At 46.1% G+C, this 26527-nt stretch overlaps 1 protein-coding gene across 1 annotated transcript in view; it reads left to right on the forward strand.

Annotated features, from left to right (window-relative positions):
• Positions 1 to 27: 27 nt before the first annotated feature.
• The window catches only part of LOC139257754 (ankyrin repeat domain-containing protein 13D-like), a gene marked incomplete at its 3' end in the record, with an annotated part of 158680 nt that continues 132180 nt past the window's right edge, over positions 28 to 26527 (forward strand). Inside the window, exons 1-2 of the mRNA XM_070874617.1 lie at positions 28 to 167; positions 3177 to 3366. Of these exons, the coding sequence (XP_070730718.1) occupies positions 122 to 167; positions 3177 to 3366 (236 nt within the window). The remainder of the gene's footprint in view (positions 168 to 3176; positions 3367 to 26527) is intronic.

Consider the following 26527-nt stretch of genomic DNA (forward strand, 5'->3'; position numbering starts at 1 on the left):
CTCCCTCCCTCACCCGTTGCAGTCCCTCTTGTGTCCAAGATCTGCCCGAGTGACGTTTACCCGCGTGTGGAAGAATGGGGCCAACCTGCGCGTCGACACAACACTGCTGGGCTTCGAACACATGACCTGGCAAAGAGGGAAACGATCCTACATTTTCAAGGGAGAAGGTGAGAGGTGAAAGTGCAAATCGACCAACTCAAACTATAATCCTCGCCACAGTGTGACCCCCTCTTTATACCCGGCATCAAACACTCCCAGGGCAGGTACAGGGGGTTAGATACAGAGTAAAGCTCCCTCTACACTGTCCCATCAAACACTCCCAGGGCAGGTACAGGGGGTTAGATACAGAGTAAAGCTCCCTCTACACTGTCCCATCAAACACTCCCAGGGCAGGTACAGGGGGTTAGATACAGAGTAAAGCTCCATCTACACTGTCCCCTTGGGGAAGAGTGACCATAATATGGTGGAATTCTGCATTAGGATGGAGAATGAAACAGTTAATTCAGAGACCATGGTCCAGAACTTAAAGAAGGGTAACTTTGAAGGTATGAGGCATGAATTGGCTAGGATAGATTGGCGAATGATACTGAAGGGGTTGACTGTGGATGGGCAATGGCAGACATTTAGAGACCGCATGGATGAACTACAACAATTGTACATTCCTGTCTGGCGTAAAAATAAAAAAGGGAAGGTGGCTCAACCGTGGCTATCTAGGGAAATCAGGGATAGTATTAAAGCCAAGGAAGTGGCATACAAATTGGCCAGATATAGCAGCGAACCTAGGGACTGGGAGAAATTTAGAACTCAGCAGAGGAGGACAAAGGGTTTGATTAGGGTAGGGAAAATGGAGTACGAGAAGAAGCTTGCAGGGAACATTAAGGCGGATTGCAAAAGTTTCTATAGGTATGTAAAGAGAAAAAGGTTGGTGAAGACAAACGTAGGTCCCCTGCAGTCAGAATCAGGGGAAGTCATAACGGGGAACAAAGAAATGGCAGACCAATTGAACAAGTACTTTGGTTCAGTATTCACTAAGGAGGACACAAACAACCTTCCGGATATAAAAGTGGTCAGAGGGTCTATTAAGGAGGAGGAACTGAGGGAAATCTTTATTAGTCGGGAAATTGTGTTGGGGAAATTGATGGGATTGAAGGCCGATAAATCCCCAGGGCCTGATGGACTGCATCCCAGAGTACTTAAGGAGGTGGCCTTGGAAATAGCGGATGCATTGACAGTCATTTTCCAACATTCCATTGACTCTGGATCAGTTCCTATGGAGTGGAGGGTAGCCAATGTAACCCCACTTTTTAAAAAAGGAGGGAGAGAGAAAACAGGGAATTATAGACCGGTCAGCCTGACCTCAGTAGTGGGTAAAATTATGGAATCAATTATTAAGGATGTCATAGCAGCGCATTTGGAAAATGGTGACATGATAGGTCCAAGTCAGCATGGATTTGTAAAAGGGAGATCATGCTTGACAAATCTTCTGGAATTTTTTGAGGATGTTTCCAATAAAGTGGACAAAGGAGAACCAGTTGATGTGGTATATTTGGACTTTCAGAAGGCTTTCGACAAGGTCCCACACAGGAGATTAATGTGCAAAGTTAAAGCACATGGGATTGGGGGTAGTTTGCTGACGTGGATTGAGAACTGGTTGTCAGACAGGAAGCAAAGAGTAGGAGTAAATGGGTACTTTTCGGAATGGCAGGCAGTGACTAGTGGGGTACCGCAGGGTTCTGTGCTGGGGCCCCAGCTGTTTACATTATACATTAATGATTTAGACGAAGGGATTAAATGTAGTATCTCCAAATTTGCGGATGACACTAAGTTGGGTGGCAGTGTGAGCTGCGAGGAGGATGCTATGAGGCTACAGAGTGACTTGGATAGGTTAGGTGAGTGGGCAAATGCGTGGCAGATGAAGTATAATGTGGATAAATGTGAGGTTATCCACTTTGGTGGTAAAAACAGAGAGACAGACTATTATCTGAATGGTGACAGATTAGGAAAAGGGGAGGTGCAACGAGACCTGGGTGTCATGGTACATCAGTCATTGAAGGTTGGCATGCAGGTACAGCAGGCGGTTAAGAAAGCAAATGGCATGTTGGCCTTCATAGCGAGGGGATTTGAGTACAGGGGCAGGGAGGTGTTGCTACAGTTGTACAGGGCCTTGGTGAGGCCACACCTGGAGTATTGTGTACAGTTTTGGTCTCCTAACTTGAGGAAGGACATACTTGCTATTGAGGGAGTGCAGCGAAGGTTCACCAGACTGATTCCTGGGATGGCGGGACTGACCTATCAAGAAAGACTGAATCAACTGGGCTTGTATTCACTGGAGTTCAGAAGAGTGAGAGGGGACCTCATAGAAACGTTTAAAATTCTGACGGGTTTAGACAGGTTGGATGCAGGAAGAATGTTCCCGATGTTGGGGAAGTCCAGAACCAGGGGTCACAGTCTAAGGATAAGGAGTAAGCCATTTAGGACCGAGATGAGGAGAAACTTCTTCACCCAGAGAGTGGTGAACCTGTGGAATTCTCTACCACAGAAAGTAGTTGAGGCCAATTCACTAAATATATTCAAAAGGGAGTTAGATGAAGTCCTTACTACTCGGGGGATCAAGGGGTATGGCGTGAAAGCAGGAAGTGGGTACTGAAGTTTCATGTTCAGCCATGAACTCGTTGAATGGCGGTGCAGGCTGGAAGGGCTGAATGGCCTGCTCCTGCACCTATTTTCTATGTTTCTATGTTTCTATGTCCCATGAAACACTCCCAGGGCAGGTACAGGGGGTTAGATACAGAGGAAAGCTCCCTCTACACTGTCCCATCAAACACTCCCAGGGCAGGTACAGGGGGTTAGATACAGAGGAAAGCTCCCTCTACACTGTCCCATCAAACACTCCCAGGGCAGGTACAGGGGGTTAGATACAGAGTAAAGCTCCCTCTACACTGTCCCATCAAACACTCCCAGGGCAGGTACAGCACGGGGTTAGATACAGAGTAAAGCTCCCTATACATTATCCTGACAGTGTACCCCCCCCCCACCCACTTTATACTCAGGTCTGTATCATACTTGTGCCCTTGTCAGTTATGAGCGTGTTATATTATGATCACTATTGCCAAGATGCTCCCCCCTCCCCTGCTCCCCGAGCTGCTCACACGTGACCTCTGCTGTCTGACCCACAGATGAAGGGGCGGTGGTGATGGAGGTGGATCACGAGAAGCAGATGGTGTACACCGAGACCCTCTCGCTCGCTCTCCACGACCCTGAACTTGTCCTGACGGCCATGCAACCCTCGGAGGAGCACATTGCTGGCCGGCTCACGTCCCCCGTCGTGTCCACCCACCTGGACACCAAGAACATCTCCTTCGAGAGGTAACTGCAAAGCTCCGCGCCCCCCCCCAAACTCCCCTCCATCAAACCTCAGCAAGATACCCCTGTCCCAACTCGCACCGAGCCCCGTCCACCCAAACCCCTCCATGGACCTCGCTCCCTCCCGATCTCTATAACCTCCTCCAGCCCCTACACCCCTCCCTATCTCTATAACCTCCTCCAGCCCCTACACCCCTCCCTATCTCTGTAACCTCCTCCAGCCCCTACACCCCTCCCTATCTCTATAACCTCCTCCAGCCCCTACACCCCTCCCTATCTCTGTAACCTCCTCCACCCCCTACACCCCTCCCTATCTCTGTAACCCCCTCCAGCCTCTACACCCCTCCCTATCTCTGTAACCTCCTCCAGCCCCTACACCCCTCCCTATCTCTGTAACCCCCTCCAGCCCCTACACCCTCCCTATCTCTGTAACCTCCTCCAGTCCCTACACCCCTCCCTATCTCTGTAACCCCCTCCAGCCCCAACACCCCTCCCTATCTCTGTAACCTCCTCCAGCCCCTACACACCTCCCTATCTCTGTAACCTCCTCCAGCTCTTGCACCCCTCCCTATCTCTGTAACCTCCTCCAGCCCCTACACCCCTCCCTATCTCTGTAACCTCCTCCAGCCCCTACACCCCTCCCTATCTCTGTAACCTCCTCCAGCCCCTACACCCCTCCCTATCTCTGTAACCTCCTCCAGCCTCTACACCCCTCCCTATCTCTGTAACCTCCTCCAGCCTCTACACCCCTCCCTATCTCTGTAACCTCCTCCAGCCTCTACACCCCTCCCTACCTCTGTAACCTCCTCCAGCTCTTGCACCCCTCCCTATCTCAGTTAAAGTTGCTATATAAATGCAAGTTGTTGTTGTAACTCACTCCCGGATATCTGTTGTTCTATATTTAAACCCCCCGAACCCCTCGATTAGATTCCAGCCTGTAACTTACGCCCAGGTATCTGTTATTCTATATATAAACCCTCCGAACCCCTCGATTAGATTCCAGCCTGTAACTCACTCCCGGGGTATCTGTTATTCTAGATATAACCCCCCGAACCCCTCCATCAGATTCCAGTCTGTAACTCACTCCCAGGTATCTGTTATTCTATATATAAACCCCCCGAACCCCTCGATTAGATTCCAGCCTGCAACTCACTCGCGGGTATCTGTTATTCTATATATAAACCCCCCGAACCCCTCGATTAGATTCCAGCCTGAAACTCACTCCCGGGTATCTGTTATTCTGTATATAAACCCCCCGAACCCCTCGATTAGATTCCAGCCTGTAACTCACTCTCGGGTATGTGTTATTCTATATATAAACCCCCCGAAGCCCTCGATTAGATTCCAGCCTGTAACTCACTCCCGGGTATCTGTTATTCTATACATGAACCCCCGAACCCCTCGATTATATTCCAGCCTGTAACTCACTCCCGGGTATCTGTTATTCTATATATAAACCCCCCGAACCCCTCGATTAGATTCCAGCCTGTAACTCACTCCCGGGTATCTGTTATTCTATATATAAACCCCCCGAACCCCTCGATTCGATTCCAGCCTGTAACTCACTCCCGGGTATCTGTTATTCTATATATAAACCCCCCGAACCCCTCGATTAGATTCAGCCTGTAACTCACTCCCCGGGTATCTGTTATTCTATATATAAACCCCCCGAACCCCTCGATTAGATTCCAGCCTGTAACTGATTCCCGGGTGTCTGTTATTCTATATATAAACCCCCCGAACCCCTCGATTAGATTCCAGCCTGTAACTCACTCCCGGGTATCTGTTATTCTATATATAAACCCCCCGAACCCCTCCATTAGATTCCAGCCTGTAACTCACTCCCGGGTATCTGGTATTCTATATATAAACCCCCCGAACCCCTCCATTAGATTCCAGTCTGTAACTCACTCCCGAGTATCTGTTATTCTATATATAAACCCCCCGAACCCCTCCATTAGATTCCAGTCTGTAACTCACTCCCGAGTATCTGTTATTCTATATATAAACCCCCCCGAACCCCTCGATTAGATTCCAGCCTGTAACTCATTCCCGGGTATCTGTTATTCTATATATATACCCCCCGAACCCCTCGATTAGATTCCAGTCTGTAACTCACTCCCTGGTATCTGTTATTCTATATATAAACCCCCCGAACCCCTCGATTAGATTCCAGCCTGTAACTCACTCCCGGGTATCTGTTATTCTATATATAAACCCCCCGAACCCCTCGATTAGATTCCAGCCTGTCACTCACTCCCCGGGTATCTGTTATTCTATATATAAACCCCCGAACCACTCGATTAGATTCCAGCCTGAAACTCACTCCCAGGTATCTGTTGTTCTATATATAAACCCCCTGAACACCTCGATTAGATTCCAGCCTGTAACTCACTCCCGGGTATCTGTTATTCTATTTATGAACACCTCGATTAGATTCCAGCCTGTAACTCACTCCCGGGTATCTGTTATTCTATTTATGAACACCTCGATTAGATTCCAGCCTGTAACTCACTCCCAGGTATCTGTTGTTCTATATATAAACCCCCCGAACCCCTCGATTAGATTCCAGCCTGTAACTCACTCCCGGGTATCTGTTATTCTATATATAAACCCCCCGAACCTCTCGATTAGATTCCAGCCTGTAACTCACTCCCAGGTATCGGTTATTCTATATATAATCCCCCTGAACCCCTCGATTAGATTCCAGACTGTAACTCACTCCCGGGTATCCGTTATTCTATATATAAACCCCTGAACCCCTCGATAAGATTCCAGCCTTCAACTTACTCCCAGGTATCCGTTATTCCATATATAAACCCCCTGAACCCCTCGATTAGATTCCAGCCTGTAACTCACTCCCGGGTATCTGTTATTCTATTTATGAACACCTCGATTAGATTCCAGCCTGTAACTCACTCCCGGGTATCTGTTATTCTATATATAAACCCCCGAACCCCTCGATTAGATTCCAGCCTGTCACTCACTCCCGGGGTATCTGTTATTCTATATATAAACCCCCCGAACCCCTCGATTAGATTCCAGCCTGTAACTCACTCCCGGGTATCTGTTATTCTATATATAAACCCCCCGAACCCCTCGATTAGATTCCAGCCTGAAACTCACTCCCAGGTATCTGTTATTCTATATATAAACCCTCCGAACCCCTCGATTAGATTCCAGCCTGTAACTCACTCCCGGGTATCTGTTATTCTATATATAAACCCCCCGAACCACACGATTAGATTCCAGCCTGTAACTCACTCCCGGGTATCTGTTATTCTATATATAAACCCCCCGAACCCCTCGATTAGATTCCAGTCTGTAACTCACTCCCGAGTATCTGTTATTCTATATATAAACCCCCCCGAACCCCTCGATTAGATTCCAGCCTGTAACTCATTCCCGGGTATCTGTTATTCTGTATATAAACCCCCCGAACCCCTCGATTAGATTCCAGCCTGTAACTCACTCCCGGGTATCTGTTATTCTATATATAACCCCCCGAACCCCTCGATTAGATTCGAGCCTGTAACTCACTCCCGGGTATCTGTTATTTTATATATAAACCCCCCGAACCCCTCGATTAGATTCCAGCCTGTCACTCACTCCCCGGGTATCTGTTATTCCATACATAAACCCCCGAACCACTCGATTAGATTCCAGCCTGTAACTCACTCCCGGGTATCTGTTATTCTATATATAAACCCCCCGAACCCCTCGATTAGATTCCAGCCTGTAACTCACTCCCGGGTATCTGTTATTCTATATATAAACCCCCGAACCCCTCGATTAGATTCCAGCCTGTAATTCACTCCCGGGTACCTGTTATTCTATATATAAACCCCCCGAACCCCTCGATTAGATTCCAGCCTGTAACTCACTCCCAGGTATCGGTTATTCTATATATAAACCCCCTGAACCCCTCGATTAGATTCCAGACTGTAACTCACTCCCGGGTATCGGTTATTCTATATATAAACCCCTGAACCCCTCGATAAGATTCCAGCCTTCAACTTACTCCCAGGTATCCGTTATTCCATATATAAACCGCCCTGAATCGCTCGATTATATTCCAACCTGTAACTCACTCCCGGGTATCTGTTATTCGATATATAAACCCCCTGAACCCCTCGATTAGATTCCAGCCTGTAACTCACTCCCGGGTATCTGTTATTCTATTTATGAACACCTCGATTAGATTCCAGCCTGTAACTCACTCCCAGGTATCTGTTGTTCTATATGTAAACCCCCCGAACCCCTCGATTAGATTCCAGCCTGTAACTCACTCCCAGGTATCGGTTATTCTATATATAATCCCCCTGAACCCCTCGATTAGATTCCAGACTGTAACTCACTCCCGGGTATCCGTTATTCTATATATAAACCCCTGAACCCCTCGATAAGATTCCAGCCTTCAACTTACTCCCAGGTATCCGTTATTCCATATATAAACCCCCCTGAATCGCTCGATTATATTCCAACCTGTAACTCACTCCCGGGTATCTGTTATTCGATATATAAACCCCCTGAACCCCTCGATTATATTCCAACCTGTAACTCACTCCCGGGTATCTGTTATTCTATACATAAACCCCACCGAACCCCTCGATTAGATTCCAGCCTGTAACTCACTCCCGGGTATCTGTTATTCTATATATAAACCCCCCCGAACCCCTCTATTAGATTCCAGCCTGTAACTCACTCCCGGGTATCTGTTATTCTTTATATAAACCCCCCGAACCCCTCGATTAGATTCCAGCCTGTAACTCACTCCCAGGTATCTGTTATTCTATATATAAACCCCTCGAACCCCTCGATTAGATTCCAGCCTGTAACTCACTCCCGGGTATCTGTTATTCTATATATAAACCCCCGGAGCCCCTCGATTAGATTCCAGCCTGTAACTCAATCCCAGGTATCTGTTATTCTATATATAAACCCCCCGAACCCCTCGATTAGATTCCAGTCTGTAACTCACTCCCGGGTATCTGTTATTCTATATATAAACCCCCCGAACCCCTCGATTAGATTCCAGTCTGTAACTCACTCCCGGGTATCTGTTATTCTATATATAAACCCCCCGAACCACTCGATTAGATTCCAGCCTGTAACTCACTCCCGGGTATCTGTTATTCTATATATAAACCCCCCGAACCCCTCGATTAGATTCCAGCCTGCAACTCAATCCCAGGTATCTGTTATTCTATATATAAATCCCCCGAACCCCTCGATTAGATTCCAGACTGTAACTCACTCCCGGGTATCTGTTATTTTATATATAAACCCCCCGAACCCCTCGATTAGATTCCAGTCTGTAACTCACTCCCGGGTATCTGTTATTCTATATATAAACCCCCGAACCCCTCGATTAGATTCCAGCCTGTCACTCACTCCCGGGGTATCTGTTATTCTATATATAAACCCCCCGAACCCCTCGATTAGATTCCAGCCTGTAACTCACTCCCGGGTATCTGTTATTCTATATATAAACCCCCCGAACCCCTCGATTAGATTCCAGCCTGAAACTCACTCCCAGGTATCTGTTATTCTATATATAAACCCTCCGAACCCCTCGATTAGATTCCAGCCTGTAACTCACTCCCGGGTATCTGTTATTCTATATATAAACCCCCCGAACCACACGATTAGATTCCAGCCTGTAACTCACTCCCGGGTATCTGTTATTCTATATATAAACCCCCCGAACCCCTCGATTAGATTCCAGTCTGTAACTCACTCCCGAGTATCTGTTATTCTATATATAAACCCCCCCGAACCCCTCGATTAGATTCCAGCCTGTAACTCATTCCCGGGTATCTGTTATTCTGTATATAAACCCCCCGAACCCCTCGATTAGATTCCAGCCTGTAACTCACTCCCGGGTATCTGTTATTCTATATATAACCCCCCGAACCCCTCGATTAGATTCGAGCCTGTAACTCACTCCCGGGTATCTGTTATTTTATATATAAACCCCCCGAACCCCTCGATTAGATTCCAGCCTGTCACTCACTCCCCGGGTATCTGTTATTCCATACATAAACCCCCGAACCACTCGATTAGATTCCAGCCTGTAACTCACTCCCGGGTATCTGTTATTCTATATATAAACCCCCCGAACCCCTCGATTAGATTCCAGCCTGTAACTCACTCCCGGGTATCTGTTATTCTATATATAAACCCCCGAACCCCTCGATTAGATTCCAGCCTGTAATTCACTCCCGGGTACCTGTTATTCTATATATAAACCCCCCGAACCCCTCGATTAGATTCCAGCCTGTAACTCACTCCCAGGTATCGGTTATTCTATATATAAACCCCCTGAACCCCTCGATTAGATTCCAGACTGTAACTCACTCCCGGGTATCGGTTATTCTATATATAAACCCCTGAACCCCTCGATAAGATTCCAGCCTTCAACTTACTCCCAGGTATCCGTTATTCCATATATAAACCGCCCTGAATCGCTCGATTATATTCCAACCTGTAACTCACTCCCGGGTATCTGTTATTCGATATATAAACCCCCTGAACCCCTCGATTAGATTCCAGCCTGTAACTCACTCCCGGGTATCTGTTATTCTATTTATGAACACCTCGATTAGATTCCAGCCTGTAACTCACTCCCAGGTATCTGTTGTTCTATATGTAAACCCCCCGAACCCCTCGATTAGATTCCAGCCTGTCACTCACTCCCAGGTATCGGTTATTCTATATATAATCCCCCTGAACCCCTCGATTAGATTCCAGACTGTAACTCACTCCCGGGTATCCGTTATTCTATATATAAACCCCTGAACCCCTCGATAAGATTCCAGCCTTCAACTTACTCCCAGGTATCCGTTATTCCATATATAAACCCCCCTGAATCGCTCGATTATATTCCAACCTGTAACTCACTCCCGGGTATCTGTTATTCGATATATAAACCCCCTGAACCCCTCGATTATATTCCAACCTGTAACTCACTCCCGGGTATCTGTTATTCTATACATAAACCCCACCGAACCCCTCGATTAGATTCCAGCCTGTAACTCACTCCCGGGTATCTGTTATTCTATATATAAACCCCCCCGAACCCCTCGATTAGATTCCAGCCTGTAACTCACTCCCGGGTATCTGTTATTCTTTATATAAACCCCCCGAACCCCTCGATTAGATTCCAGCCTGTAACTCACTCCCAGGTATCTGTTATTCTATATATAAACCCCTCGAACCCCTCGATTAGATTCCAGCCTGTAACTCACTCCCGGGTATCTGTTATTCTATATATAAACCCCCGGAGCCCCTCGATTAGATTCCAGCCTGTAACTCAATCCCAGGTATCTGTTATTCTATATATAAACCCCCCGAACCCCTCGATTAGATTCCAGTCTGTAACTCACTCCCGGGTATCTGTTATTCTATATATAAACCCCCCGAACCCCTCGATTAGATTCCAGTCTGTAACTCACTCCCGGGTATCTGTTATTCTATATATAAACCCCCCGAACCACTCGATTAGATTCCAGCCTGTAACTCACTCCCGGGTATCTGTTATTCTATATATAAACCCCCCGAACCCCTCGATTAGATTCCAGCCTGCAACTCAATCCCAGGTATCTGTTATTCTATATATAAATCCCCCGAACCCCTCGATTAGATTCCAGACTGTAACTCACTCCCGGGTATCTGTTATTTTATATATAAACCCCCCGAACCCCTCGATTAGATTCCAGTCTGTAACTCACTCCCGGGTATCTGTTATTCTATATATAAACCCCCGAACCCCTCGATTAGATTCCAGCCTGTCACTCACTCCCGGGGTATCTGTTATTCTATATATAAACCCCCCGAACCCCTCGATTAGATTCCAGCCTGTAACTCACTCCCGGGTATCTGTTATTCTATATATAAACCCCCCGAACCCCTCGATTAGATTCCAGCCTGAAACTCACTCCCAGGTATCTGTTATTCTATATATAAACCCTCCGAACCCCTCGATTAGATTCCAGCCTGTAACTCACTCCCGGGTATCTGTTATTCTATATATAAACCCCCCGAACCACACGATTAGATTCCAGCCTGTAACTCACTCCCGGGTATCTGTTATTCTATATATAAACCCCCCGAACCCCTCGATTAGATTCCAGTCTGTAACTCACTCCCGAGTATCTGTTATTCTATATATAAACCCCCCCGAACCCCTCGATTAGATTCCAGCCTGTAACTCATTCCCGGGTATCTGTTATTCTGTATATAAACCCCCCGAACCCCTCGATTAGATTCCAGCCTGTAACTCACTCCCGGGTATCTGTTATTCTATATATAACCCCCCGAACCCCTCGATTAGATTCGAGCCTGTAACTCACTCCCGGGTATCTGTTATTTTATATATAAACCCCCCGAACCCCTCGATTAGATTCCAGCCTGTCACTCACTCCCCGGGTATCTGTTATTCCATACATAAACCCCCGAACCACTCGATTAGATTCCAGCCTGTAACTCACTCCCGGGTATCTGTTATTCTATATATAAACCCCCCGAACCCCTCGATTAGATTCCAGCCTGTAACTCACTCCCGGGTATCTGTTATTCTATATATAAACCCCCGAACCCCTCGATTAGATTCCAGCCTGTAATTCACTCCCGGGTACCTGTTATTCTATATATAAACCCCCCGAACCCCTCGATTAGATTCCAGCCTGTAACTCACTCCCAGGTATCGGTTATTCTATATATAAACCCCCTGAACCCCTCGATTAGATTCCAGACTGTAACTCACTCCCGGGTATCGGTTATTCTATATATAAACCCCTGAACCCCTCGATAAGATTCCAGCCTTCAACTTACTCCCAGGTATCCGTTATTCCATATATAAACCGCCCTGAATCGCTCGATTATATTCCAACCTGTAACTCACTCCCGGGTATCTGTTATTCGATATATAAACCCCCTGAACCCCTCGATTAGATTCCAGCCTGTAACTCACTCCCGGGTATCTGTTATTCTATACATAAACCCCACCGAACCCCTCGATTAGATTCCAGCCTGTAACTCACTCCCGGGTATCCGTTATTCTAGATATAAACCCCCGAACCCCTCAATTAGATTCCAGACTGTAACTCAATCCCAGGTATCTGTTATTCTATATATAAACCCCCCGAGCCCCTCGATTAGATTCCAGCCTGTAACTCACTCCCGGGTATCTGTTATTCTATATATAAACCCCCCGAACCACTCGATTAGATTCCAGCCTGTAACTCACTCCCGGGTATCTGTTATTCTATATATAAACCCCCCGAACCCCTCGATTAGATTCCAGCCTGCAACTCAATCCCAGGTATCTGTTATTCTATATATAAATCCCCCGAACCCCTCGATTAGATTCCAGACTGTAACTCACTCCCGGGTATCTGTTATTTTATATATAAACCCCCTGAACCCCTCGATTAGATTCCAGTCTGTAACTCACTCCCGGGTATCTGTTATTCTATATATAAACCCCCCGAACCCCTCGATTAGATTCCAGCCTGTCACTCACTCCCGGGGTATCTGTTATTCTATATATAAACCCCCCGAACCCCTCGATTAGATTCCAGCCTGTAACGCACTCCCGGGTATCTGTTATTCTATATATAAACCCCCCGAACCCCTCGATTAGATTCCAGCCTGTAACTCACTCCCGGGTATCTGTTATTCTATATATAAACCCCCCGAACCCCTCGATTAGATTCCATCTGAAACTAATTCCCAGGTATCTGTTATTCTATATATAAACCCCCCGAACCCCTCGATTAGATTCCAGCCTGTAACTCACTCCCGGGTATCTGTTATTCTATATATAAACCCCCGAACCCCTCGATTAGATTCCAGCCTGTAACTCACTTCCGAGTATCTGTTATTCAAAAAAAAACCCCGAACCCCTCGATTAGATTCCAGCCTGGAACTCACTCCCGGGTATCTGTTATTCGAAAATATAACCCCTCCGAATCCCTCGATTAGATTCCAGCCTGTAATTCACTCCCGGGTATCTGATATCCTACATATAACCCCCCGAACCCCTCGATTAGATTCCAGCCTGTAACTCACTCCCGGGTATCCGTTATTCGAGATGTAAACCCCCGAACCCCTCGATTAGATTCCAGCCTGTAACTTAATCCCAGGTATCTGTTATTCTATATATAAACCCCCCGAGCCCCTCGATTAGATTCCAGCCTGTAACTCAATCCCAGGTATCTGTTATTCTATATATAAACCCCCGGAACCCCTCGATTAGATTCCAGCCTGAAACTCACTCCCAGGTATCTGTTATTCTATATATAAACCCCCCGAACCCCTCGATTAGATTCCAGCCTGTCACTCACTCCCCGGGTATCTGTTATTCCATACATAAACCCCCGAACCACTCGATTAGATTCCAGCCTGTAACTCACTCCCGGGTATCTGTTATTCTATATATAAACCCCCGAACCCCTCGATTAGATTCCAGCCTGTAATTCACTCCCGGGTACCTGTTATTCTATATATAAACCCCCCGAACCCCTCGATTAGATTCCAGCCTGTAACTCACTCCCAGGTATCGGTTATTCTATATATAAACCCCCTGAACCCCTCGATTAGATTCCAGACTGTAACTCACTCCCGGGTATCCGTTATTCTATATATAAACCCCTGAACCCCTCGATAAGATTCCAGCCTTCAACTTACTCCCAGGTATCCGTTATTCCATATATAAACCGCCCTGAATCGCTCGATTATATTCCAACCTGTAACTCACTCCCGGGTATCTGTTATTCGATATATAAACCCCCTGAACCCCTCAATTAGATTCCAGCCTGTAACTCACTCCCGGGTATCTGTTATTCTATACATAAACCCCACCGAACCCCTCGATTAGATTCCAGCCTGTAACTCACTCCCGGGTATCCGTTATTCTAGATATAAACCCCCGAACCCCTCAATTAGATTCCAGACTGTAACTCAATCCCAGGTATCTGTTATTCTATATATAAACACCCCGAACCCCTCGATTAGATTCCAGCCTGCAACTCACTCCCGGGTATCTGTTATTCTATATATAAACCCCCCGAACCCCTCGATTAGATTCCAGCCTGAAACTCACTCCCGGGTATCTGTTATTCTATATATATAGCCCCCAAACCCCTCGATTAGATTCCAGCCTGTAACTCACTCCCGGGTATCTGTTATTCTATATATAAACCCTCCGAACCCCTCGATTAGATTCCAGCCTGTAACTCACTCCCGGGTATCTGTTATTCTATATATAAACCCCCCGAACCCCTCGATTAGATTCAGCCTGTAACTCACTCCCCGGGTATCTGTTATTCTATATATAAACCCCCCGAACCCCTCGATTAGATTCCAGCCTGTAACTGATTCCCGGGTATCTGTTATTCTATATATAAACCCCCCGAACCCCTCGATTAGATTCCAGCCTGTAACTCACTCCCGGGTATCTGTTATTCTATATATAAACCCCCCGAACCCCTCCATTAGATTCCTGTCTGTAACTCACTCCCGAGTATCTGTTATTCTATATATAAACCCCCCCGAACCCCTCGATTAGATTCCAGCCTGTAACTCAATCCCGGGTATCTGTTATTCTGTATATAAACCCCCCGAACCCCTCGATTAGATTCCAGCCTGTAACTCACTCCCGGGTATCTGTTGTTCTATATATAAACCCTCCGAACCCCTCAATTAGATTCCAGCCTGAAACTCACTCCCGGGTATCTGTTATTCTATATATATACCCCCCGAACCCCTCGATTAGATTCCAGCCTGTAACTCACTCGCGGGTATCTGTTATTCTATATATAAACCCCCTGAACCACACGATTAGATTCCAGCCTGTAACTCACTCCCGGGTATCTGTTATTCTATATATAAACCCCCCGAACCCCTCGATTAGATTCCAGTCTGTAACTCACTCCCGAGTATCTGTTATTCTATATATAAACCCCCCCGAACCCCTCGATTAGATTCCAGCCTGTAACTCATTCCCGGGTATCTGTTATTCTGTATATAAACCCCCTGAACCCCTCGATTAGATTCCAGCCTGTAACTCACTCCTGGGTATCTGTTATTCTATATATAAACCCTCCGAACCCCTCGATTAGATTCCAGCCTGTAACTCACTCCCGGGTATCTGTTATTTCATATATAAACCCCCCGAACCCCTCGATTAGATTCCAGCCTGTAACTCACTCCCGGGTATCTGTTATTCTATATATAAACCCCCCGAACCCCTCGATTAGATTCCATCTGAAACTAATTCCCAGGTATCTGATATCCTATATATAACCCCCCGAACCCCTCGATTAGATTCCAGTCTGTAACTCACTCCTGGGTATCTGTTATTCTATATATAAACCCCCCGAACCCGACAATTAGATTCCAGCCTGAAACTCACTCCCAGGTATCTGTTATTCTATATATAAACCCCCTGAACACCTCGATTAGATTCCAGCCTGTAACTCACTCCCAGGTATCGGTTATTCTATATATAAACCCCCTGAACCCCTCGATTAGATTCCAGCCTGTAACTCACTCCCGGGTATCTGTTATTCTATATATAAACCCCCGAACCACTCGATTAGATTCCAGCCTGTAACTCACTCCCAGGTATCGGTTATTCTATATATAAACCCCCTGAACCCCTCGATTAGATTCCAGCCTGTAACTCACTCCCGGGTATCCGTTATTCGAGATGTAAACCCCCGAACTCCTCGATTAGATTCCAGCCTGTAACTTAATCCCAGGTATCTGTTATTCTATATATAAACCCCCCGAGCCCCTCGATTAGATTCCAGCCTGTAACTCAATCCCAGGTATCTGTTATTCTATATATAAACCCCCCCGAACCCCTCGATTAGATTCCAGCCTGAAACTCACTCCCAGGTATCTGTTATTCTATATATAAACCCTCCGAACCCCTCAATTAGATTCCAGCCTGTAACTCACTCCCGGGTATCTGTTATTCTATATATAAACCCCCCGAACCACACGATTAGATTCCAGCCTGTAACTCACTCCCGGGTATCTGTTATTCTATATATAAACCCCCCGAACCCCTCGATTAGATTCCAGTCTGTAACTCACTCCCGAGTATCTGTTATTCTATATATAAACCCCCCCGAACCCCTCGATTAGATTCCAGCCTGTAACTCATTCCCGGGTATCTGTTATTCTGTATATAAACCCCCCGAACCCCTCGATTAGATTCCAGCCTGTAACTCACTCCCGGGTATCTGTTATTCTATATATAACCCCCCGAACCCCTCGATTAGATTCGAGCCTGTAACTCACTCCCGGGTATCTGTTATTTTATATATAAACCCCCCGAACCCCTCGATTAGATTCCAGCCTGTCACTCACTCCCCGGGTATCTGTTATTCTATATATAAACCCCCGAACCACTCGATTAGATTCCAGCCTGTAACTCACTCCCGGGTATCTGTTATTCTATATATAAACCCCCCGAACACCTCGATTAGATTCCAGCCTGTAACTCACTCCCGGGTATCTGTTATTCTATATATAAACCCCCGAACCCCTCGATTAGATTCCAGCCTGTAATTCACTCCCGGGTACCTGTTATTCTATATATAAACCCCCCGAACCCCTCGATTAGATTCCAGCCTGTAACTCACTCCCAGGTATCGGTTATTCTATATATAAACCCCCTGAACCCCTCGATTAGATTCCAGCCTGTAACTCACTCCCGGGTATCCGTTATTCTATATATAAACCCCTGAACCCCTCGATAAGATTCCAGCCTTCAACTTACTCCCAGGTATCCGTTATTCCATATATAAACCGCCCTGAATCGCTCGATTATATTCCAACCTGTAACTCACTCCCGGGTATCTGTTATTCGATATATAAACCCCCTGAACCCCTCGATTAGATTCCAGCCTGTAACTCACTCCCGGGTATCTGTTATTCTATACATAAACCCCACCGAACCCCTCGATTAGATTCCAGTCTGTAACTCACTCCCGGGTATCTGTTATTCTATATATAAACGCCCCGAATCCCTCGATTAGATTCCAACCTGTAACTCACTCCCGGGTATCTGTTATTCTATATATAAACCCCCCGAACCCCTCGATTAGATTCCAGTCTGTAACTCACTCCCGGGTATCTGTTATTCTATATATAAACGCCCCGAATCCCTCGATTAGATTCCAGCCTGTAACTCACTCCCGGGTATCTGTTATTCTATATATAAACCTCCCGAACCCCTTGATTAGATTCCAGCCTGTAACTCACTCCCGGGTATCTGTTATTCTATATATAAACCCCCCCCCGAACCCTTCGATTAGATTCCAGCCTGTAACTCACTCCCGGGTATCTGTTATTCTATATATAAACCCCTCGATTAGATTCCAGCCTGTAACTCACTCCCGTGGTATCTGATATTCTATATATAATCGCCCCGAACCCCTCGATTAGATTCCAGCCTGTAACGCACTCCCGTGGTATCTGATATTCTATATATAAACCCCCGAACCCCTCGATTAGATTCCAGCCTGTAACGCACTCCCGGGTATCTGTTATTCTATATATAAACCCCTCGATTAGATTCCAGCCTGTAACTCACTCCCGTGGTATCTGATATTCTATATATAATCGCCCCGAACCCCTCGATTAGATTCCAGCCTGTAACTCACTCCCGGGTATCTGTTATTCTATATATAAACCCCCCCGAACCCCTCGATTAGATTCCAACCTGTAACGCACTCCCGGGCATCTGTTATTCTATGTATAAACCCCCCGAACCCCTCGATTAGATTCCAGCCTGTAACTCACTCCCAGGTATCTGTTATTCTATATATAAACCCCCCGAACCCCTCGATTAGATTCCAGCCTGTAACGCACTCCCGGGTATCCGTTATTCTATCTATAAACCCCCCGAACCCCTCGATTAGATTCCAGCCTGGAACTCACTCACTCCCGGGTATCTGTTATTATCAATGTAAAACCCCCGAACCCATCGATTAGATTCCAGCCTGTAACTCACTCCCGGATATCTGTTATTCTATATATAAACCCCCGAACCCCTCGATCAGATTCCAGCCTGTAACTCACTCCCGGGTATCTGTTATTCTATATATAAACCCCCCGAACCCCTCGATTAGATTCCAACCTGTAACTCACTCCCGGGTATCTGTTATTCTATATAAAAACCCCCCCGAACCCCTCGATTAGATTCCAGCCTGTAACTCACTCCCGGGTATCTGTTATTCTAAATAGAAACCCCCGAACCCCTCGATTAGATTCCAGCCTGTAACTCATTCCCGGGTATCTGTTATTCTATATATAAACCCCCGAACCCCTCGATTAGATTCCAGCCTGTAACTCACTCCCGGGTATCTGTTATTCAAAAAAAAAAACCGAACCCCTCGATTAGATTCCAACCTGTAACTCACTCCCGGGTATCTGTTATTCTATATATAAACCCCCCTGAACCCCCCGATTAGATTCCAGACTGTAACTCACTCCCGGGTATCTGTTATTCTATATATAAACCCCCTGAACCCCTCGATTAGATTCCAGCCTGTAACTCACTCCCGTGGTATCTGTTATTCTATATATAAACCCCCCCGAACCCCTCGATTAGATTCCAGCCTGTAACTCACTCCCGGGTATCTGTTATTCTATATATAAACCCCCTGAACCCCCCGATTAGATTCCAGTCTGTAACTCACTCCAAGGTATCTGTTATTCTATATATAAACCCCCCGAACCCCCCGATTAGATTCCAGCCTGTAACTCACTCCCGGGTATCTGTTATTCTATATATAAACTCCCTGAACCCCTCGATTAGATTCCGGCCTGTCACTCACTCCCGGGTATCTGTTATTCTATATATAAACCCCGCGAACCCCTTGATTAGATTCCAGCCTGTAACTCACTCCCGGGTATCTGTTATTCTATATATAAACCCTCTGAACCCCTCGATTATATTCCAACCTGTAACTCACTCACGGGTAACTGTTATTCTATATATAAACCCCCTGAACCCCCCGATTAGATTCCAGCCTGTAACTCAATCCCAGGTATCTGTTATTCTATATATAAACCCCCCCGAACCCCTCGATTAGATCCCAGCCTGTAACTCACTCCCGGGTATCTGTTATTCTATATATAAACCCCCCGAACCCCTCGATAAGATTCCAGCCAGTAACTCACTCCCAGGTATCTGTTATTCTATATATAAACCCCCCCGAACCCCTCGATTAGATTCCAGCCTGTAACTCACTCCCGGATATCTGTTATTCTATATATAAACCCCCCGAACCCCTCGATTAGATTCCAGTCTGTAACTCACTCCCGGGTATCTGTTATTCTATATATAAACCCCCCGAACCCCTCGATTAGATTCCAGTCTGTAACTCACTCCCGGGTATCTGTTATTCTATATATAAACCCCCCGAACCCCTCGATTAGATTCCAACCTGTAACTCACTCACGGGTATCTGTTATTGTATATATAAACCCCTCGAACCCCTCGATTAGATTCCAGCCTGTAACTCACTCCCGGGTATCTGATATAAAATATGTAAAACCCCCGAACCCCTCGATTAGATTCCAGCCTGGAACTCACTCCCGGGTATCTGTTATTCTATATATAAACCCCCCGAACCCATCGATTATATTCCAGCCTGTAACTCACTCCCGGGTATCTGTTATTCTATATATAAACCCCCCCGAACCCCTCGATTATATTCCAGCCTGTAACTCACTCCAGGGTATCTATTATTCTAGATATAAACCCCCCGAACCCCTAGATTAGATTCCAGTCTGTCACTCACTCCCGGGTATCTGTTATTCTATATTTAAACCCCCCGAACCCCTCGATTAGATTCCAGACTGTAACTCACTCCCGGGTATCTGTTATTCTATATATAAACCCCCCGAACCCCTCGATTAGATCCCAGCCTGTAACTCATTCCCGGGTATCTGTTATTCTATATATAATCGCCCCCCGAACCCCTCGATTAGATTCCAGCCTGTAACTCACTCCCGGGTATCTGTTATTCTATATATAAACCCCCTGAACCCCTCGATTAGATTCCAACCTGTAACTCACTCCCGGGTATCTGTTATTCTATATATAAACCCCTGAGCCACTCGATTAGATTCCAGCCTGTAACTCACTCCCGGGTATCTGTTATTCTATATATAAACCCCCTGAACCCCTCGATTAGATTCCAACCTGTAACTCACTCCCGGGTATCTGTTATTCTATATATAAACCCCTGAGCCACTCGATTAGATTCCAGTCTGTAACTCACTCCCGGGTATCTGTTATTCTATATATAAACCCCCTGAACCCCTCGATTATATTCCAGCCTGTAACTCACTCCCGGGTATCTGTTATTCTATATATAAACCCCCCCGAACCCCTCGATTAGATCCCAGCCTGTAACTCACTCCCGGGTATCTGTTATTCTATATATAAACCCCCGAACTCCTCGATAAGATTCCAGCCTGTACCTCACTCCCGGGTATCTGTTATTCTATATATAAACCCCCCGAACCCCTCGATTAGATTCCAGCCTGTAACTCACTCCCGGATATCTGTTATTCTATATATAAACCCCCCGAACCCCTCGATTAGATTCCAGTCTGTAACTCACTCCCGGGTATCTGTTATTCTATATATAAACGCCCCGAATCCCTCGATTAGATTCCAACCTGTAACTCACTCCCGGGTATCTGTTATTCTATATATAAACCCCCCCGAACCCCTCGATTAGATTCCAGTCTGTAACTCACTCCCGGGTATCTGTTATTCTATATATAAACCCCCCGAACCCCTCGATTAGATTCCAGCCTGTAACTCACTCCCGGGTATCTGTTATTCTAGATATAAACCCCCTGAACCCCTCGATTAGATTCCAGCCTGTAACTCACTCCCGGGTATCTGTTATTCTATATATAAACCCCCCCCGAACCCCTCGATTAGATTCCAGCCAGTAACTCACTCCCGTGGTATCTGATATTCTATATATAAACCCCCGAACCCCTCGATTAGATTCCAGCCTGTAACGCACTCCCGGGTATCTGTTATTCTATATATAAACCCCCCCCGAACCCCTCGATTAGATTCCAGCCAGTAACTCACTCCCGTGGTATCTGATATTCTATATATAAACCCCCGAACCCCTCGATTAGATTCCAGCCTGTAACGCACTCCCGGGTATCTGTTATTCTATATATAAACCCCTCGATTAGATTCCAGCCTGTAACTCACACCCGTGGTATCTGATATTCTATATATAATCGCCCCGAACTCCTCGATTAGATTCCAGCCTGTAACTCACTCCCGGGTATCTGTTATTCTATATATAAACCCCCCCAAACCCCTCGATTAGATTCCAACCTGTAACGCACTCCCGGGTATCTGTTATTCTATATATAAACCCCCCGAACCCCTCGATTAGATTCCAGCCTGTAACGCACTCCCGGGTATCCGTTATTCTATCGATAAACCCCCCGAACCCCTCGATTAGATTCCAGCCTGTAACTCACTCCCGTGGTATCTGATATTCTATATATAATCGCCCCGAACCCCTCGATTAGATTCCAGCCTGTAACTCACTCCCGGGTATCTGTTATTCTATATATAAACCCCCCGAACCCCTTGATTAGATTCCAGCCTGTAATTCGCTCCCGGGTATCTGTTATTCTATATATAAACCCCTCCCGAACCCTCGATTAGATTCCAGCCTGTAACTCACTCCCGGGTATCTGTTATTCTATATATAAACACCCCGAACCCCTCGATTAGATTCCAGCCTGTAACTCACTCCCGGGTATCTGTTATTCTTTATATAAACCCCCCGAACCCCTCGATTAGATTCCAGCCTGTAACTCATTCCCGGGTATCTGTTATTCTATTTATAAACCCCCTGAACCCCTCGATTAGATTCCAGCCTGTAACTCACTCCCGGTTATCTGTTATTCTATATATAAACCCCCCGAACCCCTCGATTAGAATCCAGTCTGTAACTCATTCCCAGGTATCTGGTATTCTATATATAACCCCTCGATTAGATTCCAGCCTGTAACTCACTCCCGGGGTATCTGTCATTCTATATATAAACCCCCCGAACCCCTCGATTAGAATCCAGCCTGTAACTCACTCCCGGGTATCTGTTATTCTAGAAATAAACCCCCTGAACCCCTCAATTAGATTCCAGCCTGTAACTCACTCCCGGGTATCTGTTATTCTATATATAAACCCCCGAACCCCTCGATTAGATTCCAGCCTGTAATTCACTCCCGGGTACCTGTTATTCTATATATAAACCCCCCGAACCCCTCGATTAGATTCCAGCCTGTAACTCACTCCCAGGTATCGGTTATTCTATATATAAACCCCCTGAACCCCTCGATTAGATTCCAGACTGTAACTCACTCCCGGGTATCGGTTATTCTATATATAAACCCCTGAACCCCTCGATAAGATTCCAGCCTTCAACTTACTCCCAGGTATCCGTTATTCCATATATAAACCGCCCTGAATCGCTCGATTATATTCCAACCTGTAACTCACTCCCGGGTATCTGTTATTCGATATATAAACCCCCTGAACCCCTCGATTAGATTCCAGCCTGTAACTCACTCCCGGGTATCTGTTATTCTATACATAAACCCCACCGAACCCCTCGATTAGATTCCAGCCTGTAACTCACTCCCGGGTATCCGTTATTCTAGATATAAACCCCCGAACCCCTCAATTAGATTCCAGACTGTAACTCAATCCCAGGTATCTGTTATTCTATACATAAACCCCCCGAGCCCCTCGATTAGATTCCAGCCTGTAACTCACTCCCGGGTATCTGTTATTCTATATATAAACCCCCCGAACCACTCGATTAGATTCCAGCCTGTAACTCACTCCCGGGTATCTGTTATTCTATATATAAACCCCCCGAACCCCTCGATTAGATTCCAGCCTGCAACTCAATCCCAGGTATCGGTTATTCTATATATAAACCCCCTGAACCCCTCGATTAGATTCCAGCCTGTAATTCACTCCCGGGTACCTGTTATTCTATATATAAACCCCCCGAACCCCTCGATTAGATTCCAGCCTGTAACTCACTCCCGGGTATCTGTTATTCTATATATAAACCCCCGAACCCCTCGATTAGATTCCAGCCTGTAATTCACTCCCGGGTACCTGTTATTCTATATATAAACCCCCCGAACCCCTCGATTAGATTCCAGCCTGTAACTCACTCCCAGGTATCGGTTATTCTATATATAAACCCCCTGAACCCCTCGATTAGATTCCAGCCTGTAACTCACTCCCGGGTATCCGTTATTCTATATATAAACCCCTGAACCCCTCGATAAGATTCCAGCCTTCAACTTACTCCCAGGTATCCGTTATTCCATATATAAACCGCCCTGAATCGCTCGATTATATTCCAACCTGTAACTCACTCCCGGGTATCTGTTATTCGATATATAAACCCCCTGAACCCCTCGATTAGATTCCAGCCTGTAACTCACTCCCGGGTATCTGTTATTCTATACATAAACCCCACCGAACCCCTCGATTAGATTCCAGCCTGTAACTCACTCCCGGGTATCCGTTATTCTAGATATAAACCCCCGAACCCCTCAATTAGATTCCAGACTGTAACTCAATCCCAGGTATCTGTTATTCTATATATAAACCCCCCGAGCCCCTCGATTAGATTCCAGCCTGTAACTCACTCCCGGGTATCTGTTATTCTATATATAAACCCCCCGAACCCTTCGATTAGATTCCAGCCTGAAACTCACTCCCGGGTATCTGTTATTCTGTATAGAAACCCCCCGAACTCCTCGATTAGATTCCAGCCTGTAACTCACTCCCAGGTATCTGTTATACTATATATAAACCCTCCAAACCCCTCGATTAGATTCCAGCCTGTAACTCACTCCCGGGTATCTGTTATTCTATATATAAACCCCCCGAACCCCTCGATTAGATTCCAGCCTGTCACTCACTCCTGTGTATCTGTTATTCAAAAAAAAACCCCGAACCCCTCGATTAGATTCCAGCCTGTAACTCACTCCCGGGTATCTGTTATTCTATATATAAACCCCCCAAACCCCTCGATTAGATTCCAGCCTGTAACTCACTCCCGGGTATCTGTTATTCTATATATAAACCCCCTGAACCCCTCGATTAGATTCCAGCCTGTAACTCACTCCCGGGTATCTGTTATTGTATATATAAACCCCCCGAACCCCTCGATTAGATTCCAGCCTGTAACTCACTCCCGGATATCTGTTATTCTATATATAAACCCCCCGAACCCCTCGATTAGATTCCAGTCTGTAACTCACTCCCGGGTATCTGTTATTCTATATATAAACGCCCCGAATCCCTCGATTAGATTCCAACCTGTAACTCACTCCCGGGTATCTGTTATTCTATATATAAACCCCCCGAACCCCTCGATTAGATTCCAGTCTGTAACTCACTCCCGGGTATCTGTTATTCTATATATAAACGCCCCGAATCCCTCGATTAGATTCCAGCCTGTAACTCACTCCCGGGTATCTGTTATTCTATATATAAACCTCCCGAACCCCTCGATTAGATTCCAGCCTGTAACTCACTCCCGGGTATCTGTTATTCTATATATAAACCCCTCCCGAACCCCTCGATTAGATTCCAGCCTGTAACTCACTCCCGTGGTATCTGATATTCTATATATAAACCCCCGAACCCCTCGATTAGATTCCAGCCTGTAACGCACTCCCGGGTATCTGTTATTCTATATATAAACCCCTCGATTAGATTCCAGCCTGTAACTCACTCCCGTGGTATCTGATATTCTATATATAATCGCCCCGAACCCCTCGATTAGATTCCAGCCTGTAACTCACTCCCGGGTATCTGTTATTCTATATATAAACCCCCCCGAACCCCTCGATTAGATTCCAACCTGTAACGCACTCCCGGGCATCTGTTATTCTATGTATAAACCCCCCGAACCCCTCGATTAGATTCCAGCCTGTAACGCACTCCCGGGTATCCGTTATTCTATCTATAAACCCCCCGAACCCCTCGATTAGATTCCAGCCTGGAACTCACTCACTCCCGGGTATCTGTTATTATCAATGTAAAACCCCCGAACCCATCGATTAGATTCCAGCCTGTAACTCACTCCCGGATATCTGTTATTCTATATATAAACCCCCGAACCCCTCGATCAGATTCCAGCCTGTAACTCACTCCCGGGTATCTGTTATTCTATATATAAACCCCCCGAACCCCTCGATTAGATTCCAGCCTGTAACTCACTCCCGGGTATCTGTTATTCTATATATAAACACCCCGAACCCCTCGATTAGATTCCAGCCTGTAACTCACTCCCGGGTATCTGTTATTCTATATATAAACCCCCCGAACCCCTCGATTAGATTCCAACCTGTAACTCACTCCCGGGTATCTGTTATTCTATATAAAAACCCCCCCGAACCCCTCGATTAGATTCCAGCCTGTAACTCACTCCCGGGTATCTGTTATTCTAAATATAAACCCCCGAACCCCTCGATTAGATTCCAGCCTGTAACTCATTCCCGGGTATCTGTTATTCTATATATAAACCCCCGAACCCCTCGATTAGATTCCAGCCTGTAACTCACTCCCGGGTATCTGTTATTCAAAAAAAAAAACCGAACCCCTCGATTAGATTCCAACCTGTAACTCACTCCCGGGTATCTGTTATTCTATATATAAACCCCCCTGAACCCCCCGATTAGATTCCAGACTGTAACTCACTCCCGGGTATCTGTTATTCTATATATAAACCCCCTGAACCCCTCGATTAGATTCCAGCCTGTAACTCACTCCCGTGGTATCTGTTATTCTATATATAAACCCCCCCGAACCCCTCGATTAGATTCCAGCCTGTAACTCACTCCCGGGTATCTGTTATTCTATATATAAACCCCCTGAACCCCCCGATTAGATTCCAGTCTGTAACTCACTCCAAGGTATCTGTTATTCTATATATAAACCCCCCGAACCCCCCGATTAGATTCCAGCCTGTAACTCACTCCCGGGTATCTGTTATTCTATATATAAACCCCCTGAACCCCTCGATTAGATTCCGGCCTGTCACTCACTCCCGGG

Source organism: Pristiophorus japonicus, unplaced genomic scaffold (assembly GCF_044704955.1).
Source record: "Pristiophorus japonicus isolate sPriJap1 unplaced genomic scaffold, sPriJap1.hap1 HAP1_SCAFFOLD_909, whole genome shotgun sequence".
Lineage (NCBI taxonomy): Eukaryota > Metazoa > Chordata > Chondrichthyes > Pristiophoridae > Pristiophorus > Pristiophorus japonicus.